This window comes from Gopherus evgoodei, chromosome 3 (assembly GCF_007399415.2).
Source record: "Gopherus evgoodei ecotype Sinaloan lineage chromosome 3, rGopEvg1_v1.p, whole genome shotgun sequence".
In the NCBI taxonomy this organism is placed as follows: Eukaryota; Metazoa; Chordata; order Testudines; family Testudinidae; genus Gopherus; species Gopherus evgoodei.
Genome location: NC_044324.1, coordinates 145,823,232 through 145,844,481, shown reverse-complemented (window position 1 = coordinate 145,844,481; position 21,250 = coordinate 145,823,232). Strand labels below are relative to the sequence as shown.

General features: G+C 46.2%; 1 protein-coding gene across 4 annotated transcripts in view; it reads left to right on the top strand.

Moving 5' to 3' along the window:
* Nucleotides 1-21,250, top strand: part of GNG4 (G protein subunit gamma 4) — a 33,729-nt gene continuing 12,479 nt past the window's right edge. Inside the window, exons 1-2 of one of the 4 annotated variants that reach the window (XM_030556939.1) lie at nucleotides 1-86; nucleotides 18,172-18,280. In XM_030556939.1, coding sequence (XP_030412799.1) covers nucleotides 18,182-18,280 — 99 coding nt within the window. In that variant the 5' untranslated portion in view covers nucleotides 1-86; nucleotides 18,172-18,181. Of the gene's footprint in view, nucleotides 87-230; nucleotides 276-341; nucleotides 509-10,220; nucleotides 10,291-18,171; nucleotides 18,281-21,250 lie in introns of those variants that run through there. The other 3 variants (XM_030556942.1, XM_030556940.1, XM_030556941.1) reach the window with 3 other exon arrangements.

The window sequence follows — 21,250 nt, the reverse complement described above, 5'->3', positions numbered from 1 at the left end:
GCCCGCCCCGCCATGTGCCGCTCCCCGAGCCCGGCTGCTGGGGCCTGAGCCGCGCTGCAGTCTCCGAGCCCCCGCGGCGCCGGCAGGTGAGTGGCGGGGACTGCGCGGTGCTGCCCAGCCGCTCGGCCTTGGGTGCGGAGCTCCGTGGGGCGGGGGGATGCTCGGTGCCCTGCCCGGGACCGGCGCGCTGTGCTGGGGGGGTTGCTGGGAGAGTTACCGGAGGCAGCAGACGGAGCCTGAGTGAGGCGCGGGTCCCTGTCTCCGGTGCGACCGAGGTGAGCGGGTCTGATTCGCCGCTGGTTCCGCCAGGGGCTGGGCCGGCGTGTGGAAAATGCCGGCCGCGCAGGAGCCAGCTGCTTTCCTTGCACTAACCAACGGGAAAGCGCTGGAAGAAGCCGCCTCCAGCCTCAGAAACCTCCAAGTGTCTTGATCTGACGTGCGCTCAGCTGGCCTCCTGGAAGCGTTGCCGAGAGGACCTTGGCATAGGGTTTGTGGGGCTTAATTGGAGGTGAGAGGCTGATCCCAAATCTTTGCCTGTTTATTACAGTGAGTTGGAAAACCGTGAGCAACAGCGAATTGACTAGTCACCACCACTCTCAGTTCTTTACCTAGGTCTGTAAATGTTGCATGTAAACAAGTCGGTCCCAGCCTGGAGTCTAGTGCAGGCTTCCAATTACTTGCTTTGCTCAATAGAAATGAGCTTGTTTGGTGGTCAGTGAATTTTATTGAGTAGGTAACTTGTGTTTTTATGCAGTCCTGTTATTTTGTCGGGAGATGGGTGTGGGTTAGGACAGGAGGCCCCATCGTTCTCAACTAGTGGTAGTTGTTTTGTTGTAACCATCTCAAAAGCCTCAAGTATTGCACATAAATTCTTTCCTTTTAAGTCTGGTTATTTGCCACAGTGGATCGATGCCATACAGCTCCTTTAGTTCAGTGTGCTTCGCACTGCCTCTCCTAGCTGGTCCAGTGGAGATACAGAAAAGTGCCTTTCTTTCTGCTAGGCTCCAGGAGAAGCTCATGTCCCTGGAGGAAGAATTCTCGCTGTGAAACTGCTGTACTGGTGGCTATTTATTGTCATGGTGCTGTGAGCTATACCACATTTTGCAAACTGATTAAGAAAAGGCACTTAAAACAGAAAATTCAAGAGGTAACTTGGAAAATGTTCCTTTCTGAGAAGTATTCTGGGCTTCTGGTAGTCTTTTGTTAGCTTCAACTCATTGCAAGCTAATGAAAAATTGAAAAAGGAATTAGTATGAAATAACCTAATCTCTTCGTATTTGTTTACAGAAGGGAACTTGTGAACATGTAGCAATTTTATTTCTCTTGAATTTTAATTTAATGTTTAAAAAAAACAACAATAAAGGACAAGATGATGTCCTCTTGAGTGGCCAAACCTAAACCTTGTGGGAGTTTAGGGTCATCTGCACAGCGAATCCATGCCAATGCGCTGGTTCTGGATCTTGGCAGTGTGCTTCTGTTGGCCCTTTTGCTGCCAGGCATGTATGCATATGCTCGCCATGGTGGCTACTTGGATCCTGTGGAAAAGCTAGAAAGGTCTTAAACTGTGGCTTGTCCAGTGATTTTCCAGATCCACCTGTCTTTTCCACTCCTTCCACTATGTCCCCAACCTGACCTGTGTAATGTCCAACCCATCTCTTTGACATACCAAGATAACTCTGGGATTTGTGCCAGGAGGGTCACTTCTTGTGAGTGGAAAAAGAAAGGGAAAAAACAACAATCTGGGCTATAAATTGTGACTTAGAATCCAGTCTAGAAAATACTTAGGTGTGTCAGTAGCTTTACCTCACATAAACAGTCCTGTTAAGGCAATTATAGAACTTACATGAGTAAAATTTCTGTATCTGCAGAATTGGGCCCTTAAATAGCACTTTACAATGTATTGTCTCAAGGTGCTTTACATACACTAATTAACTGAGCCTAACAGCATCTCTTAGAGATAATAGCCTCTTTTTTGCAGATGTATTGTTACCTCTCTTTGGGCTGGGTTGTACTTTTTACTGTCTTATTTTAGTAAATTAATAATAAATGTTACTGTTCCATTTTCTCCAGCAAAAATGAAAGGAGGATAGAAAACCTGTTCAGCCTCTTTTTCTCCTATAGGAAACATGCAAGGATAAAATAAGGTTGGGAATGAAATAAAAATGCAGAGGAACTAAAATGTAAAAAATACTATAAATAGAAAACATTACAATATAATAACTTTCATAATTATAGAGGAAAAGAACACATGTTACACAAATAGGAAGCCTAATAAAATTAGGAGGTGAAAATAGCTGAAATGTGAATATGAAAAAAAAACTTATATGGATCAGAAACCAGAGATATTGGAAGTACTCAACAATAAGAAAGCATGAAATAAAATAACCATGTGCTTGCGTTTTTAATTGTTTATGGAAGAAGATCAGAATGAGATTTTAAGTGAATTATATAAGAATTTGTACTTGTGAAATGATAGATTAATTCAGTCATATTTTAGATCTTGTGTTCTGAAAACAGAGGTGGTGGAATCTGATAGAGGGCATGAGAAACCTGGAATTCCTGGAGGCTGCTAGTTGTAGTATTGGATATAGTAGTTGCCTAAGATGAAAACACTGGTGTTGAATTTTAATAAAATATTTTAATTATTTATGGATCACCCAAGCTGGAAAGCCTCCAAGTACCTAACAAAATAAAACAAACTCATTTCATTCCTAGGATTTTTATTTTATTTTATTTTATTTTATTTTTTGGACACTGGGTTGCACTGGCAAAGGCATATCCACATGTATACTGTATATAAAGTACTGGTTAAAAATACTGAGAGGAATTGGGTGCAGAGTGGAGATATTAGGGTGACCAGATGTCCTGATTTTATAGGGATAGTCCTGACTTTTGGGTGTTTTTCTTACATAGGCACCTGTTACCCCCCACCTCCTGTCATGATTTTTCACATTTGCTGTCTGGTCACCCTAGGAGATACTGATTTTAAAAAAGGAAAACATTGGGATACTCTGATGCTGATATCTTGGAACTTCCACAATTCTAAACAACTATCTAACATTTTTCAGCTACCAGAAATTTTATTCTTCAAGTAATTGTACCTATAGGTGCTCCACTTCAGGATGTGTATGTGCCCATGCATCCTTGATCAGAGATTTTGTCAGCACTGCCCATGGGTCCACTCCTTCCTGGCAGCTCATCACCTCAGACAGATGGATCGTGGAAGTGATTTCAACAGGCTACTCCATTCAGTTCAGCTCCAGCTCCCTCTCACCCTCCTGTCGCAGAGGTTCAGAATGGTAACTCTGGCAGCTGGAATGGTAATTCTCCCTCTGGAATTGGAAGATTAGTTTGTCTCTCTGGACCTTCAGGATGCTTATTTTCATATATCCATGCACTCTTCCCACAGATGTTTCGTTGGTGGTAGGGATCATTACCAATACTGTGTCCTACCCTTCAGCCTCTCAACCGCCCCAAGGCTCTTTACAAAGGTTGTCTTAGCTGTTGCAGCCCATATCAGTCAAATGGAGATAATCCTCTTTTCCTACCTGGCCAACTAGCTTCTGAAGGGTTGCTCATTTCTTGAGTGACAGTCAGCAACCAGCAAGGCTCTTTAGGCCTCTGCCTTAATGCGGAAGTCTACGCTCATACCCGCAAAATGGACAAACGTCACAGGGGCTCCTCTAGACTCTACTATTGCCAGAGCATACTTACCCACAGGCAGGTTTGCTATGATACCCAGCCTCATTTCTACAATATAACAGAGCCCACAAACCATCAGCTCCCAGGCCATGTGGCAGCCTGTAAATTCATACCATCCTTTGCAAGATTACACTCCCATTATCTTCAAGCCTGACTAAATAGTCTACACACCCAAAAAACACCATCAGTCCAAGCAGGTATCGATACCCAGAAGGTCCTCAACTCCCTCAACGGGGGGAAAAAACCTTAAAAGGTCTGTATAGGAGTACTGTTCTCAAATCCACCTCCCCCAGAGATCACCACAGGTGCCTCTCTGCCAGGTTGGGGCACTCACCTTCACTGACGTCACAGCTCAAGGCAAGGGGACTCCCCAGGATATTGCTCTCCATATCAACATTTTAGAACTCAGGGCAGTCCATTACACTTACCATTGCTTTCTACAGCATATCCGGGGCCCCTCAGTCAGACCCATGGTGGACAACAGAACAGCAATGTGTTATGTAAATTGTCAAGGAGGAGCAAAATCCCAGGTCTTCTGCACAGAATCCATAAAACTATGGAATGATGCATATTGCAGGACACAGAGAGATCAGTGGTTTATCTGCTGGGGTTATGAAACATAGTAGCAGTCTCCCTGCAGATTTTTGGGCCATGACTGCAAGTGAGAGTTCATCGATGCAGTATTCCAGAAGATTTGCCTTATCCTGAGTCTTCTGGAAATAAATCTGTTTGTAATGCCCTCTAGTGCGACGTGCTGATGGTTCTGGTTGAGAGGAGTATGCAGTCAGCATAGGTGCCAACTCCATGGGTGCTCTGGAGCTGGAGCACCCCTGGGGGGAAAAATGATGAGTGCTTCGCACCCACCGGCAGCCCCCCATCAGCTCCTGCCCCTCCCCCCCGTGCCTCCTGCCCAATGGCGGCCCCATCAATCAATCCCTACCCCCAGCACCTCCCGTCCACTATGGATCAGCTGTTTAGTGGCATGCAGGAGGCTCTGGGAGGTGTAGGAGGGGAGAGGGAGGAGTGAGGGCAGGGACATTCAGGGGAGGGAGTGGGAAGTGGCAGGATGGAGTAGGGGCAGGGCCTGGGGAGGAGTAGGAGTCAAGCAGCCATCTGGGAAAGGACAAAGTCGGTGCTGGTGGCAGTTAGAACTAGCTGGGAGATGCTGTAGTGATCCCTTCAGGAATCCGCTGATGCCTTTACTCTTCAAAGTCCTGAACAAGTTGAAACAGGAGAGATCAATGGCCAGGAGTGGCAGATTTGTAGAAATTTTGGTGGTGCCCAGAACCCACCCCACCCAAACTCCATCCCCCGCACCTGCCTAAGGCTCTGGGAGGGAGTTTGGGTGTGGGAGAGGAGATCTGGAGTGCGGGCCCTGGGCTGGGGCAGGAGATTGGGGTGCAGGACAGCTGAGAGGTTGGGTTCTGGAAGGGAGTTTGGGGGGGTCTGGGGTGCAGGCTCTGGGATGGAGTTTGGGTGCAGGCTCCAGGCAGGGGGTGGGGGTATAGGAGGGGTGAGGGGTGCAGGCTCTGGGAGGGAGTGCAGAGGGCTGGGGTGCAGTCTCTGGGAGGGAGTTTGGGTGCAGGCTCCAGTATGTGTGGGATGTGAGTGGGGGGGGTGCAAGCTCTGGGACAGATTTTGGGTGCTGTGTGCAGGTTGGGGCTGGGGGTGCAGGAGGGTACGAGGGGTTCAGACTCTGGGAGGGAGTTTGGGTGTAGGCTCTGGACTGGGGTGGGAGTGCAGGCTTTTGAAGGGAGTTTGGGGGCTGAATGAGGGGTGCAGGCTCTGGGAGGGAGTTTGGGGGCCAGAGGGGGCGTGCAGGCTCTGGGGAGCGGATGGGGAGGGGAGTGTGGCGCTTACCTGGGGCTCCTAGGCAGAGTGGCCAGGAGTCTCCATGTGCTGCTACCCCCAGGCACTACCCCCACAGCTTCCCACTGGCTGCTGGGGCACTTGGGGTGGGATACAGACCCACCCCGCCCAGGGGCTGCAGGGAGACACCTGAAGTGATGTGGAGTGAGCAGGCAGGAAGTCACTCAGCTCTGCTGCACTCTTGGTGGTGAGTGGGGGTCTCGGGCTGATTTAAATGGCCCGGGAGACGTGGGCGGGGAGGGGAAGCATCTGGTGGCGAAAGGCAGGGCCAAGGGAGAGACCGCTACCTGCCTCAGATAGGGCTAGGGCTGGAGCTGGGCCCGTGGTGCCTGGCCACCAGGAATATTTCTGGTGCCCAGGCACCACAGGCCCATAGAACTCGCCGCCCATGTCAATGTCCATCCTCATAACATCACCATGACCAAGGCAAGTATGGTTCCCAGAGCTCCTTTGACTGTCCTTGCAACCCACCTCTCCACTTTCCTCTTACAACAGGTCTCCTTACCCGGGAGTCAGGAACCACGACTCACTGCCATCTCTTGTCACTTAACCTCAGTGCATGGTTACTCTGTGCCTCTCTGGCGTAGGAAAGGACTGATCTCCAGACTTCCAAACAGTACTGTTCAATAGTAGAAAATCCACTACAAAGAAAACCTACCTGTAAAAAGTGAAAATCTTTTCAGACTCTGTGCTGCCTCTGAGCTATACCTCCTTGAGTCTCATTTTTCCAGCATGCTCTAGTCTGCAAAATTTGAAAACCACCAGATTATCTCTGAGCTAAGTTCAGGTTCACCTAGCTGCCTTTACAGCTTTTCACTCTGCCACCCCATTGAAGGGTTTTCAGTCTTCACTCACCCAACTACTGCAAGGTTCATTAAAGGCCTGTTAAACCTTTTTCCTACTCTTGAAGAACATTGTCCTCCATGGAACCTCAACATAGTTCTAAATGTGCTGAGAAAACCCCCATTTGAGCCTATGAATAGCTGTTCCCTCCTTCGTCTCTCTTTCAACATTTTGTTCTTTACAGATATCACCTTGGCTGTGAGGGTAGGAGAGGTAGGGACCCTAGTGGGTGACTCACCATACATAGTGTTTTATCATGGAAAGGTGGCAGAGGTAGATTAAGGTTTCGTGGGGTTCTGAGCCAGAGTGGGGGGCGGGGCACTCTGTACTCCTGCCTGCAGCCCCACCCGTGGCCCCACACCTTTCTGTCCCTTCTCCTTGCCCCTGTTCCACCCACAGTCCAGCCCCATCCCACCTTGCCCCCCCTCCCCACTGCTGCCCTGCAATCCATTTGCTCCTTTCTTCCCCCTGCATGGCCCCAAGACTGGAGAAGTTCTGTCCCCCCCACCACAGCCTGGGGCCATGGCAGGGAGTGAGAGCTTCCCCCAGCCCTGAAGCTGCGGCTTGAGCTCCTCCAGTCCCGGGGCTGCAGCAGGAATCGGGATGCAGGGGCTTCCCTCACCCCGCACTTCCGGTGCTTCTACCAGAGCTCCATGCTTCTGCTGCCCTCCAGTGGATGTCAGCTGGGGATGGTGTGCCCATCTTTCTGGAGCCCCCTAATTGGCTGGGAGCATGGCCTCATGGGCCCATTAGCTAATCCATCAATGAAAGGTGATCTGTCCAGACCCTTGTTTCCTACCTAAGGTATCTTTTTAGAGTTCCAGATTGATTAAGACATTCATTTAATGGTGTTTTACCCCAAGTGTCACTCAGAGGGAGGCTAGTCTTCGATCACTAGATGCAAGACTTGCTTTTTACCTCAACAGGACTGAGCCCTTCAGGGCTTCTCTTAGACTTTTCATCTCTATCACAGAACAAATGAAGGCACCTAATCTGTAGAGACTATAATAATAAATAGAAGCTGGGAATGGATGATGGGATGGATCACTTGATGATTACCTGTTCTGTTCATTCCCTCTGGGGCACGTGGCATTGGCCACTGTTGGAAGACAGGATACTGGGCTAGATGGACCTTTGGTCTGACCTAGTATGGCTATTTTATGTTAAATAGATGTCAGGGTGCATATTAGTCTGTTATAAAGCCCTCCTGGAGTGATTGCTCATTCCACCTGTTCCCAGTCTACCTCTGTAGCCTTACTGAAGTACATATCCCTCTCGGATATTTGTAAAGCTGCTACTTGATCATTGGTGCATGCTTTTTTCACAGCACTGTGCATGCTTCCAGAGCTAACATGGCTTTTGGTATCACTGTTCTATGTTCTGTTATAAATCTGCCTCTTCAGCACACACTTCCATAATAGAGATTCTGCTCAGGAATCCCCTGAAGAGATTCTGCTCAGGAATCTAACTCTTGTTTCTGTGAGTCCGTTCAGTATGTTTATCCTTCATCACACAACTGCAAGACTCTAGGTTTGGCTGTTCGTTCTCCTAATGCAATAGGGACTTCCTTGCAGTGTTGGGCCTGAGCTGCAAACCATTATCCATATGAATAATCTTATCTCATATGGCTACTGTCCAGTCCCATTGAAATAAACAACTTGTATGAAAAAAGTTAGCATGACTGGACTTAGTCCTAGTCTTCTGCATGGCCCAATAAATTATAGAACTGGTTTGAGAAAACAAATCCACTCCTTGCTGCAAACAATAAAACTAAAAATGTATTGAGCTTTGTCCCTAAGGACACTACAGATGTAGATTGGCAAGCGTTGAAGACAGTAAAGTTATGGGCCTCTGAAGGAAAGCCATAGCTCCCAAACTCTTAAGACTATCCTACATGACCTTTAATAATTCCAGCCCAACCAATCTCAGTTGTTGCAAGAAGACATAAGTAAATAGATGGCTTCTTAGATCTAGTTCTGTAGCACACTCACTTGGTTTAAGATTATATTCTGAAGCAGAGGAGAATTTGTACAATGGCTTCAAATCTTTCTTTTTTCAATACAGCTTATCTGAAAACCAGTGATGCTGCATTTTAAAATGACAAAGCCCTTGCAATGAAGAGATGACCAGCTAAAGTTTCCTTGTTTGTTAAAATATAGACAGCATGCTATATAATTACTGAATAAGAAGTATTTATCGAGCTCTGTAAATGTGCATGGTGCCCCAAAAACCATGGAGGGCCAAATTTTACACCCAAATATTTGTCCAATTCCTGCTAACATCAGAGCAGAATCTGGCCTTTGATGCACCATTTGGTACAATTTGATTCCTCAAAAGAAAAAAAAATGTTCTTCAGAAGCACCAGAGATTAGTCATCTTTGGCAAGGATGAGTTAGCACCATCCAGAAAGGGAGTAAACTCTATATGAGGCAGAAAAATAATCCCCTTCAGGTGGATGGCAGAATGTTATCATGGAGCTCCCAGGAAACCCCTACAACATGTCAAAAGGAAGGCATTGGGGAACAGCTGCTTGATGTGATATGCTAACCAACAAAACATCCTCTTGACTGAAAAAAGCCATATCAAAAATGCCAGCTTACCACACTAACAAAGGTATAGAGACCTAAATTATTTACATCAGGGCATGGGAAACAACATAAACATGATATGGTGGACGTGGAGCTACTGCATAGTCTAAGAATACTGATAAGTAATAATGGATATGAATAGAGTAAGGGTCTGTCTATGCAATACTTTGGAGTGAGCCTCCTACCCCAAGTCAATAGACTTGGGTTAGCGGGACTCATGCTTGCTCTTTAAAAATAGCTATGTAGACAGTTCTTTGACGTTTATTCCTGGGGGAATTCTGAGCCACTGCGCAATGCAGGATTTGCAGAAATTAATGTTGAGTGCGCAGAATTTCCTTTTTTCCCCGCAGAAGTGGGCTGCAGAGATGTTGGCTGCCACTAGCTTGCAAATAGAAGACAAGGTCAGGGGGAGGAAACTGAAGGGTTCCTAGCAGTTGCGGTTCTCAGCACACCCTGAAGGAAGGAGGCAGCGGTGCGCAGGAAACTCTATGCAAGCATGGGACTCAGCTGCAGACTGTTTCTTCTTCTGGATCCCTGGGCTCTAGGAGGGTAGGGTCTGTGAGTGTCTGGCCGGGATTGGGGCAGCAGGGCTCTGTGGGATAGGGGGTGTGAGTGGCTGGGGCTGGGAGTGTGTGTGGCTGGCCTCTGGATGGGGCAGAGGATGTGAGTGTCCGGACTGAGGGAGCCCCACAGCTGGGGGGGGGGGGGGGGGCTGGCAGGGCTCTGCGGGGGAGGGGGAAGAGAAGCAGGAACTGAGTTGTCATAGGGGTTTCTTTAATTCTCTACTCCTGGGGAAATTTTTGTGTGTCTCTGTATTATCACAGACATATTTGCTGACATTTATTTTGAAATAAATTACCAGAATAATTGAAACTGGCATGATTATATAGTGTTGTTTTGACAAATAAAATTTACAGAATCTTAAATTTTGTGCACAGATTTTTTTATTTTTTTTAGCGCAGAATTCCCCCAGGAGTAGGAGTTGCATCTCAGGCTGGAACTCTCTCTCTCTCTCACAAGCCCACAACGGCTCTTCCCCCATGCCCCCTGCCTCCCGACTTCAGTTTCTGCGCTCCAGCCCAATCCTCAACTTCAAAAGCACTGTCTATATGACTGTAAATGAAGATGGTTTATGGTTTTAAAGTCTGTATTCTCTAGCATCATTTTTTTCTAAATAAAATATTACTTTGCTTTAAGGAGGCTGTTTGGTTACTGGATACCAGTCATTGCTCCCCAAGGAAACAGAACTGCAGGATCTGAGCCTGTCAGATATGCTGAGATAATCATGGTTAGTACCGGGGGATGCTGTCCAAAGCCCAGTCTGAGTGTGGAAGAATCGTGTGATTTTACCCTAACACAGATGATAGCTGGGGATTAGTTGGGGATTGGTCCTTCTTTGAGCAGGGGGTTGGACTAGATAACCTCCTGAGGTCCCTTCCAACCCTGATATTCTAAGATTCTGTGATTCTAGAGGCGTGGGACCCGAATGAGGTCCGCTTGAAGAGACCAAGAGTGATCAGAGGTGCAATTGGCCTGGTAACTTCATGCACCTGGAACTGAGGGAAAACGTATTGTGAAGTTACTTGGTGAGAACTGTGTTTAATTTTTAGAGGCGTTCAAAAAGAGATTGGACACATGAATAGATAACCAGGTTTACCACCTTCTGTGACACCTCTGGCCCTAGCCACTGAATGTCCCAAACAGCATAGTGGAATAGACCAAGTAGGAACGTCTTATGTTTCTATTGTTCTACTGTACCAGTTCTTGCTTTCAGAAAATCGTGCCTTTTCAGAGTACTGAGAAGGGTGTGGTGTGTGTGACACCACCGTAAGGCTTAGGGACAGATTTTAAAAAGTGTTTTAGCACTTAGCAGATTTTCAAGAGTGCCTAGGCAACCACTATATTTGAATCATTAGATGCCTAAATATCTTTCAAAATCAGAGCTAGAAATAGTGCCGTGCCTTCCAGCTATCATCAGCCAGTGGAGCTCTGGTGGTGTGAAATAATGCTTGTACAGGAAGACACAGAGTTATAGGTTGGGTGAGTGAATTTCTGAAAAAACAGTTGGAACCAGAATTAGCTGATTTTCTCATGCCATTTAATTCAACTGAGTTTAAATGACTTTTTATTATTCAGATAAAATTTAGCTTTCTAGTTTTGTCTCAGGACTTAAGTGCTATGGCAGGGGTCGGCAACCTTTCAGAAGTGGTATGCCGAGTCTTCATTTATTCACTCTAATTTCTGGTTTCATGTGCCAGTAATATATTTAATCGTTTTTAGAAGGTCTCTTTCTATAAGTCTATAATATATAACTAAACTATTGTTGTATGTAAAGTAACTAAGGTTTTTAAAATGTATAAGAAGTTTCATTTTAAATTAAATTAAAATGCAGATCCCCCCACACTGGTGGCCAGGACCCAGGCAGTGTGAGTGCCACTGAAAATCAGCTCGTGTGCTGCATTTGGCATGCGTGCCATTGGTTGCCTACCCCTGTGCTATGGCAAAAAAATATAGAAATGGATCTGCCTCTTCTATCATCTAGCCAACAGAGAATCGAAACAAAATGAAGATTATCTGCTACCAGTGGACAAAACAATGACAGGAAACAGTTGCTTATGACCCTGTAATATTATGTTGCATATCATTCTTCATATTTGTAAGCACTTTATATTCCTAGATCTCATAGTGGTTTACAAACCAGGGTATATAGCCTTATCCACACTTTTACAGATGGGGAAACTGAGGCATGGAGGTCAAGGGATTTGGAAGGAGCAGATCCTGTACAGAGTTGGGATTTAGAGCGCTGTTCTCCGACTCCCAGTCCAGCACTGAACCCACTGGATCATGCTGCCGTATAAGCAGAAAAGCCAACTTGAATCTAAAAGTTTGTCATGTATTATGGAACCACTTGGATTTCTTTCTTACATGTTTTGACTTCCAAAGCAGTTCATTTCATTTGAGGAGGGAGCCACCTCATCCAAATGGGTAATCTTCTACTTTGTGAGCAATAAAGGCAGTAGAATGTAAGCAAAGGCCAAGGGACTAGGAGAAAAGTTTGCTTGCTTTTTTGTTTTAATTTGTTAGTTAACAGTTTTACTAACTCCTTTAAGAACCCTGGCATAGACATGGCAAATTGTATTTTAACATGTAGCTAGTCAAGGTGAACCCAGAGAGGAGTCTAGCATTCATTTCAGATGACTAACACATGTTTAAATACAATATGACTACAGAGTAGCCTTTTTAAAAGGCCCTTGACTTCTTGAGATGCAACTGATACAATTTAATAGTATTTTTTTTCCCAGATGCTGGTGTTAACTAATATTGATAATGGTAGATGGCTCCTCCTGACCTTATGGATGAATATGGTGCACCTTCACTGCCTATCTCTGATGGGGATGGGTGCACTGCCATTGACCACCATACATTCACTTGCTTTACTCAAAGTTCTGTCCACTCCAAATGACTTGTTGTGATGCTTGTATTCTACCACTCCAGCCTGTTGCACAGATCCACAATCCCGCAGAGAGACTATGGAGAGAAGGGGAAACAGTACTTGTGCAGTCTTTATACCTTTGCATTTCATGAAATCCAAACTATTAAAAAGCTGTGCCCCTTGCTTTTTGAAATCTAACTTTTAGTTGATTTTACCATCCCATTAGGTGCAATTGCACTCCATAGACCCCCTAATAATCTCACAAGATTCAGCATTACTCAACTGTAGGGTTTTCTATGTAGCTAGTGTTCAGCATCCTATTATTTGAGTGCCTTTTTGGTAGTCAGTTACTGAGATGCAAATGCACAAATAAGACTTGCCTAATTCAGAATTTTTAAGTGTATAAACTGGTGTTCTCATTATTTGGTTTGGTTCTTTCCTATGAACCATTTATATAATTCATTCTTTACTTACATGATTATGTCTCTGTTTTGTACTTTTTCGTACTTCACATGTGTAACTGATATTCAGCATGCCAGTGGTTTAATTATGCTATTTGAATGTCACAGAGTGAAGTCTTCATAGTCATTTAGGTGTCTGCTACTTGACTGACTACCTAAAGTTTACTACTTAATGTGATAGCTCATAAGATTGAGGCCAAAGTTTTTATACAACCCCTCTCCCACTCACCCCCTGTGTTCCCTCTCTTTTTTCCTCACATATGTGCAGAATGAATTTTGTTATGTGCACCAATATGAAGGTGATGTGTGACACATCACCTTCATATTGGTGCACATAACAAAATTCATTGGGTGGGTGTGGAGCTGAGGGGTTCAGAGTGTGGGAGGGAGCTCAGGGCTGGGGCAGAGGGTGGGGGTGCAGGGTTGTGAGGGCTCTGGGATGGGGATGAAGGGTTTGGGGTGCAGGAGGGTGCTTTGGGGCTATGGCAGGGATAGAGGACTCCCCCCAGCTCTCTCTTCCTATTACAGCACCTGGGCTGGGGGGAATAGGTGCCTCTCCCCACTGCAGCAACTCCAGGGCTGGGGCCATGGTATAGGTGCCCCTCCCCTGGCCATGGTAGGGCTGGTGCTGAGTTGGAGGAGCGTTGCCCCCATAGCTGCCAATTCTCTGGAGCACCTACAGAAAAATTAGTGGGTGCTACTGATGAGCAGCACCCATCAGCAAACAAGCTCCTCCCACCTTGCCCCACTGACCAACTCCTCTCCTCCCTCCCAGCACCCTCTGTTTGCCGGCAGCCCTGCTAACCAACTTCTCTCTCTCCCCCTCCCAGTGCCTCTGGTCTGCTGCAAACAGTTGTTTCACAGTGTGTAGGAAGCTCTGGGTGGGAGGGGGAAGGAGTGGGAATGGGGTACATTCAGGGGAGGAGGTGGGGAAGAGCCTGAGCACCATCTGGCTAGAGGGGAAGTCGCCATCTATGGTGTGCCCCTTCCTTGGCCGTGACAGGTCGGCTGAGTGGATTCCCTGAGTTCCTGCACCATGCTAGAATCATACAATATCAGGGTTGGAAGGGCCCTCAGGAGGTCATTTAGTCCAATCCTCTGCTCAAAGCAGGACCAATCCCCAGACAGATTTTTGCCCAGATCCCTAAATAGCCCCCTCAAGGATTGAACTCAGAACTCTGGGTTTAGTAGGCCAATGCTCAAACCATTGAACTATGCCTCCCACATAGGCTGCTGTGTACCTTACAGGGAACTTAGCCCCCCCACCGATCATCCACTTCTCACCCACAAATGCCTGTATATTATATTTACTTATCATTTGACTTGTATATTTGATTTTTATGCGCCATGGGGCAGGAAACTTGCTTCACTTTGTACCTATAAAGTGCCATGCACATCTATGGCCTTTATACAAATATATATTTTCTGATTGGGACATTGCCACCATTATAGTAGATCTCATCAGATGTCAATACTAATGCACCTGTAATCCAGAGCACCTCTTAATACTTGAATCTGATCCAGTTGTAGTTAGTTGGAGTCTTTCCACTGATTTCAATGGAAGTTGGATTAGGTCTTATATTGTACGCAGAATTTTTATTTTTTTAAAATTCTCCATATTTTATTTGCCAAAATAACACAATATAATCATACCAGTTTCAATATTTGGTAATTTATTTCACAGTATGGGTCAGCAAGTATATCTGTAACAATACAGACAACAAAAAAGATTCAGGAAATGTTTTTTGACAAATAGATTCCTTACTAGGTATATTAATACAGAACCCAGAATAATAATTCATTTAAACTACACTACAGAATTGTATTTCCTGCACCCCTCAGAAGCAGTACAAAGGCTTAGGAGAGTTAGAGGTAACAGAGGAGTTGAGGGAGAGGGAAGTAAATTGTTGGAAAGGAGCCTGGGTGTGAACTTGGAGGGCTGTTGGGTATGGGTGGGAACAGTATGAAACAGGTTTTGGGGGGGGCAAGATTGTTAGAGAGCGTCCCCATGCAGAATCTGGCTGATCCCTAGCCTCTCCCATTCAGTCAGGCACATCTGACCCTGTCCCCATGTGTTCCTGCACCCCCCCATGTGTCGTTGTAGCCCCTGTCGACATATGTCCTGACACCCACTCCTCCCGTCCCTATGTGGCTCTGTACCCCTCTCCCGTCCCTATCTGGCCCTGCATCCCCACTCAGCCACCCCCATTCCCATGTAGCTCTGCTCCCCCTACCCCATCACCATGTGGCCCTGCACCTCCCTCACTGCTGTGGCCCTGCGCCTCCACTCCCATTTAGCCCCTGTCCCAATCTGTCCTCCCCCACTAGCCCTTATGAGCTCCTGTCTGACATTCCCCAGTACCCCACGCTGTCTATTTCCCCCTGCCCTTGCCCCTCCTGACTTGGCCTGCAGGGCCAGCTCTAGGTTTTTTGCTGCCCCAAGCAACACCACCACCAACAAAAAACCTCTGAAAGCGCAATTGCCGAAGCAAAAAAAAACCCTCCCAGAATGTCACCCCTGGAATTATGCCGCCCCAAGCACCTGCTTGGTTTGCTGGTGCCTAGATCTGGTCCTGCTGGCTTGACAGGTGCTGCGAAGAAGGCAGGCTCTTTCTCTTCCCTCGCTGGCCGGGAGCTGTTGCTGTGTTCTGTTGCAGAAGGCATAACTGCAGAAGTTATTTTCTGCTGTGAGCTGTTGCTGTTCTTGCACCACAGTGCCCTGTGGTGGGCAAAAGGCAGAACTGAAGCAACATTTCCGCACAAGCTTATTTCTGCTCAAAAACTTAAAAATGTGTGGCTCATTAATTATGCATGTGGAGTAGCACAGAATTCCTCCTGGAGTATAATTTTACTGAATTGTATGCAAATTGGGGGACTTGGAAAAAACTACCTAAGCACACTTACATTTGTGACTTCTAATCAAGACTTGAAGCCAGGTTTCTAGAGATGACATAGTGAATTGTTGTATTGCACAAAACATACCCTACTTCTCCTACACCCCCCACACGGAGTCACTGCCAGCTTCCCCATTGCACCCTGACTTGCCCCACAACTGTCCCCTTTTCCCCAAAATTGGGCTGCATCCCCTTCCCTCTCCAGAGTGCAGGGGGGCATTTCCACTGGCAGGGGGGTGTGGCAGCCAGCACTGACAAGCCCCACTGTCACCGCCCACCCTGCTCCCAGGGACTACAGACAACCAACCCCCACCGTGAAGAGCAGGGTCAAGACAGTGCCCAGGAGCCCCTGGGCATTATGCTCACTGGGGGGCTGCCCACAGGTCCCTACCACTCCAGGAGAGTGGGGGAGACTCGGGTAGGGGGAGCCAGAAGCTCAGCGGGGTTAATGCTGGGAACCCTCTCCCTGCACCAGACCATTTCCTCACTTGGAGTTGTTTTTTGGTCCGCTCAGACCACTTCAGCTGGGGTGGCTGGTAGCATGGTGTGGGGCATTCGGGGATTAGTAGTGCAGCTGGCAGCACAAGTCCCAGGCCCCAGCGGAACACAGTGGCGTGCAAACTACAGGGGGTTCCCAGTCCCTTTTGCACCTGCACACTCTGCTTCCCAGCCTGCTGAGTGTTTCAGCTGGCGCAGAGAAGTTGCTGACTCTTCACATTGCTGGGCTGTGGCCCAGGCTGAATTAATCCTTTGTGAGCTTCTTCCAAGTGTGGGCTTGGACCCACGGTGCCACCGGAGCCATGGTAAACCCAGTACTTAGTACACTAAATACCACAAGAACTACTACGTGGGTGAAACAAAACAATCACTACACTAACAGAAAAATGATAAAAGATAAAAACACCATATCACCTGTTGATGAACACTTCACTGAATGATCACTCCATATGTGACCTCTGTCATCATCCTCAGAGGAAACCTGCACAACACCTTCAAAAGACAGGCCTGGAAGCTTAAATTGGTAGCGTTGCCAGACACTAAAAATCACAGACCCGAAAACAGTAGATTTATGGCTTATTACAACAATCTGTAACCTATTAACCCTCTGTCCTGTGATTGCACAGGTGTTAACTACCCACTTCACCTTGAATGGTTTCTTGCAACATGTGTTAACTCTTTATGCTGAACAATCTATTTCACCTTGTCTTTGGTGGTGACACTGAGTACATTTCCCTGACGTGAAGAAGAGCTCTGTATAAACTCAAAGCTTCTCTCTCTCACCAACAGAAGTTGGTCCAATAAAAGATTCTACCTTACCCATCTTATCTTTGTTACCTTCATAGTTTGCAGACAGATATCAAAGTTGATACATAACTATTTGTTTTTTAAAAGCAGGGTAATTTCTACACTTAATGGCGGTTTGTTTTGTGTTTAGGCTAGTAAAGTACATATCCCAATCATGGAAACCATAAAAAACAAGGAAATAAACAGTTAAGTCTTTGAGCATAAGAACGGCCTTACTGGGTCAGACCAAAGGTCCATCTAGCCCAGTATCTTGTCTTCCAACAGTGGCCTCTGCTAGGTGCCACAGAGGGAATGAACAGAACAGGTAATCATCAAGTGATTCATCCCCTGTCACCCATCCCTGCCCAACCTGGCTAATAGCCACTGATGAACCTATATTGCGTGAACTTATCTAGTTGAACACTCCAGCTACACTCAACTCCTTAATTCCCCTTTACAAACTTGATTGCCTCTGTTCCACTACTCTTATCTCTAGCACGCTTCCTGAACAACCTGTGAGCAGTCTTAACTATTACTATTCTTATTGCTTAAAAAGTCATCTGTTAAGTCATCAGTCATCCTGACTGATATCAGGATGGTGTGGCTTTCATAAATCATATGTACAACAGATCTGTATGTGGCTTTGTATTTGTGTGTAAGTGAGGCCTGAAATAAAATTGCAAATGGTGGTTGAGATGTATTTGTATTATGTGAATGGATGATCTGTGTTGGCAATCTAAATTACGTAGTTTCTGTGTAGAAACTTGCATTTGTGATTTGGCATATTAGTTATGCTCAGAGTTGTGGTTGAGGGTGCAAATATGTGGGGAGGATGGTAGATGATAAACAGGGGAATTGAGTATAGATGGATTGGGGAACAACTACCAGTACTTATTTTGTCATCTTATGTGGTTTACATTTGTAGTTATGTAGTCTAGCAGTGGTAACTTTATATTTAATTTTATTTTGTTAGTCTCGGGAGAGTTAATTGTAGTCTGATCGCTGTATTACATTAGATAAGTGTACTCCTAACCAAGCCTGTAAGAATTTGTTTAGGAAAGCAACTTTTCAAATGCTTTAACTTTTGACTGTTCTAGGGAAAACAGAATGAAGGAAATCATGTCTAATAACAACACAACCAATATATCTCAAGCAAGAAAAGCGGTGGAGCAGTTAAAAATGGAAGCATACATGGACAGGATAAAGGTAAATTGAGTCAATGTTGTTCTGAAATTGCCCTTTACTTTTGTGTAGTAAAATTTCACCTTCAGTAGTTCAGAAAATCCTTAACTGAGTACTTTGCAATGTGGTATATGAAATAATGTTCAAAGAATAATAACATGAAAAAACAATGGTTTATAATTGATTTCATCTGACTTTAAGCAGGGTACTTCTCAAAGGACTGATGCCCAGCCTCCTTTATTTTGGTGGGCAGTGTACATCTGCAAATAATAACAGATGAAAAAAAGTACTTGCATCTCTAACTCCCTGGTCTGCACCCACAATCAGGTGGTTTGAGGCACAGGTACTCAGATTTGCTCCTGCAGTTAAATGTAGGTGCATTATCCTAACCCGGCAGGAAGAGAGACAAGATTCAAGGGATGTGGGTTAATAAGGTTAATACATATTCATCAATAAATCATATAGTGTAGGTTGTCATTCTTTCCTTAATCATTCTCACCTATTTGGAAGGGCTGTCGTCAGCTCTGCCCAACCCACCCATTGCTTGCACCCCACCACCCTCCGCTCTATGAGGGTGAAAGGAGGTAGGGGGGTCATCTCATTGCTGTACTAGACATTAGGAATGCCAACTCCCTTCCCCCAGATTCCCAACTCCAATTTATCAGGGAACTGGACCCCTTATGGAATGAGGACCTGCACTGGATAGTTGATAAGTTGCAAGAACTTGACTTACCCTCATTAAATACCGAACTGGGGCCCTGACCTGCTGTAAGGAAGACGAAAAAAACATCCTGCCTCACCCAATCTGCCAGTGAGTGAAAAATTCCTTCTCAACCCCAAAGAAAAAAGCAACTAGTGCAGTGCCCACAACCAATCATAAAACTCAGAGCTCCTTTGATCCCATGGGTGGGGAGGGTGAGTGCTTCTGGTCCATGGTGAGAGAGATTGTCTGGAGCAGTGGTTCTCAAATTTTTGTACTGGTGACCCCTTTCACATAGCAAGCCTCTGAGTGCGACTCTCTTATAAATTAAAAACACTTTTAAATATATTTAACGCCATTATAAATGCTGGAGGCAAAGCGCGGTTTAGGGTGGAGGCTGACAGCTTGCGACCCCCCATGTAATAACCTCACGACCCCCCCAACCCCCATTTTGAGAACCCCTGGTCTGGAGAGAACCATCTATAAATACCTTCCCTCCTAAAATACACAAGACGGTTGGCATCCCACCTGAGTCAGCCTCATACCGTTGCCCTTGGCTCAGGTAACTGTCCTCTTTGCACTCACCTCGTAATCAATTGGGCAGGGGGGGCTTAAAGGAGCCACAAGCCCTTTTCTTCCTGATGGCAGGACAAAGCCCAACGGCATTTGGGTTGAAGTGAAAGCAGTTTCTGCAGTTGCAGATTGCACCAATAGTAAAGGAGGCTGTCCTTTAGAACATTTTGGCCCTTAGAATTTGCATCACTCTTGTAAATCACTGTTCTGTCATTCAGTGTTACCACTGAATACAGATGAAACACAAAATACACAATCAATTTCACCTTTATTTTGTTCAGCCAAGTTGTCATTGCGCTAGGGAATTAAGTTGAATGATGCATTTTGGCTTCTCTAGATTTGTCTGCATCTGATATTCGAGGACATCTTTTTGTAGGTTAAATATTACACCTTTAACTGTATTTGTTAAGTATGTGGGGTGAAGAGATTGTATTTGTTAGAAATTTTCATATTTTTTTAACTAAAAAGTATAGAATTATTACTCTTCATTTCTTCCTATGTCTTCCGTTAGGCCAAGACTTTAAAAAGCGACAAGTTGGGCATCCAGAATCACTAGTCACCTTAGAAGGGCCTGGTTTTTCAAGGGCATGTACTCAGCACTCTGAAAATCAGCTTCCTTTTAAGATGTTATGTTGCACACACAATCACTAAGGGTATGTCTACATCTACAATTTTGCAGCGCTGGTTGTTACAGCTGTATTAGTACAGCTGTATAGGGCCAGCGCTGCAGAGTGGCCACACTTACAGCAACCAGCGCTGCAAGTGGTGTTAGATGTGGCCACACTGCAGTGCTGTTGGGCGGCTTCAAGGGGGGTTCGGGGAACGCGAGAGCAAACCGCGGGGAAGCTGGTCTCCTTCCCCGGTTTGCTCTCGCGTTCCCCGAACCCCCCTGCAAGCAGATCTCCTTCCCCGCGGTTTGCTCTCGCGTTCCCCGAACCCCCTCCGTGCAAGCAGGTCTCCTTCCCCGCGGTTTGCTCTCGCGTTCCCTGAACCCCCGTGCAAGCAGGTCTCCTTCCCCGCGGTTTGCTCTCGCGTTCCCCGAACCCCCCTGCAAACCACGGGGAAGGAGACCTGCTTGCACGGGGGTTCGGGGAACGCGAGAGCAAACCGCGGGGAAGGAGACCTGCTTGCTCGGGGGTTCGGGGAACGCGAGAGCAAACCGCGGGGAAGGAGACCTGCTTGCATGGGGGTTCGGGGAACGCAAGAGCAAACTGCGGGGAAGGAGACCTGCTTGATTACCAGAGAGGCTTCCTCAGGTATGCTGGGATACCTGCTTATTCCACGGAGGTCAAAAAAAATGCTGGTAAGTGTCTACACTTGATTACCAGCGCTGGATCACCAGCGCTGGATCCTCTACACCCGAGACAAAACGGGAGTACGGCCAGCGCTGCAAACAGGGAGTTGCAGCGCTGGTGATGCCCTGCAGATGTGTACACCTCCTAAGTTGCAGCGCTGTAACCCCCTCACCAGCGCTGCAACTTTGTGATGTAGACAAGCCCTAAGTCTGAAAAACATATCCTTCAGTAAATAAAGGATGAGAGGGAAGAGAGAGGAGTGTTTTTAAGCAAGTCCACTTCAGTTTAATTAATTTTTTCTCCAACCAACCATTTTACAAATTTCATCATACATTTTGTGCGTTTCTTATGTTCCTCGTGTGCAAGAGTACAATAAATGTTTGCATTGCAAGAAGTTAATTTTAATAGGCTTTAATTTCTTAAATA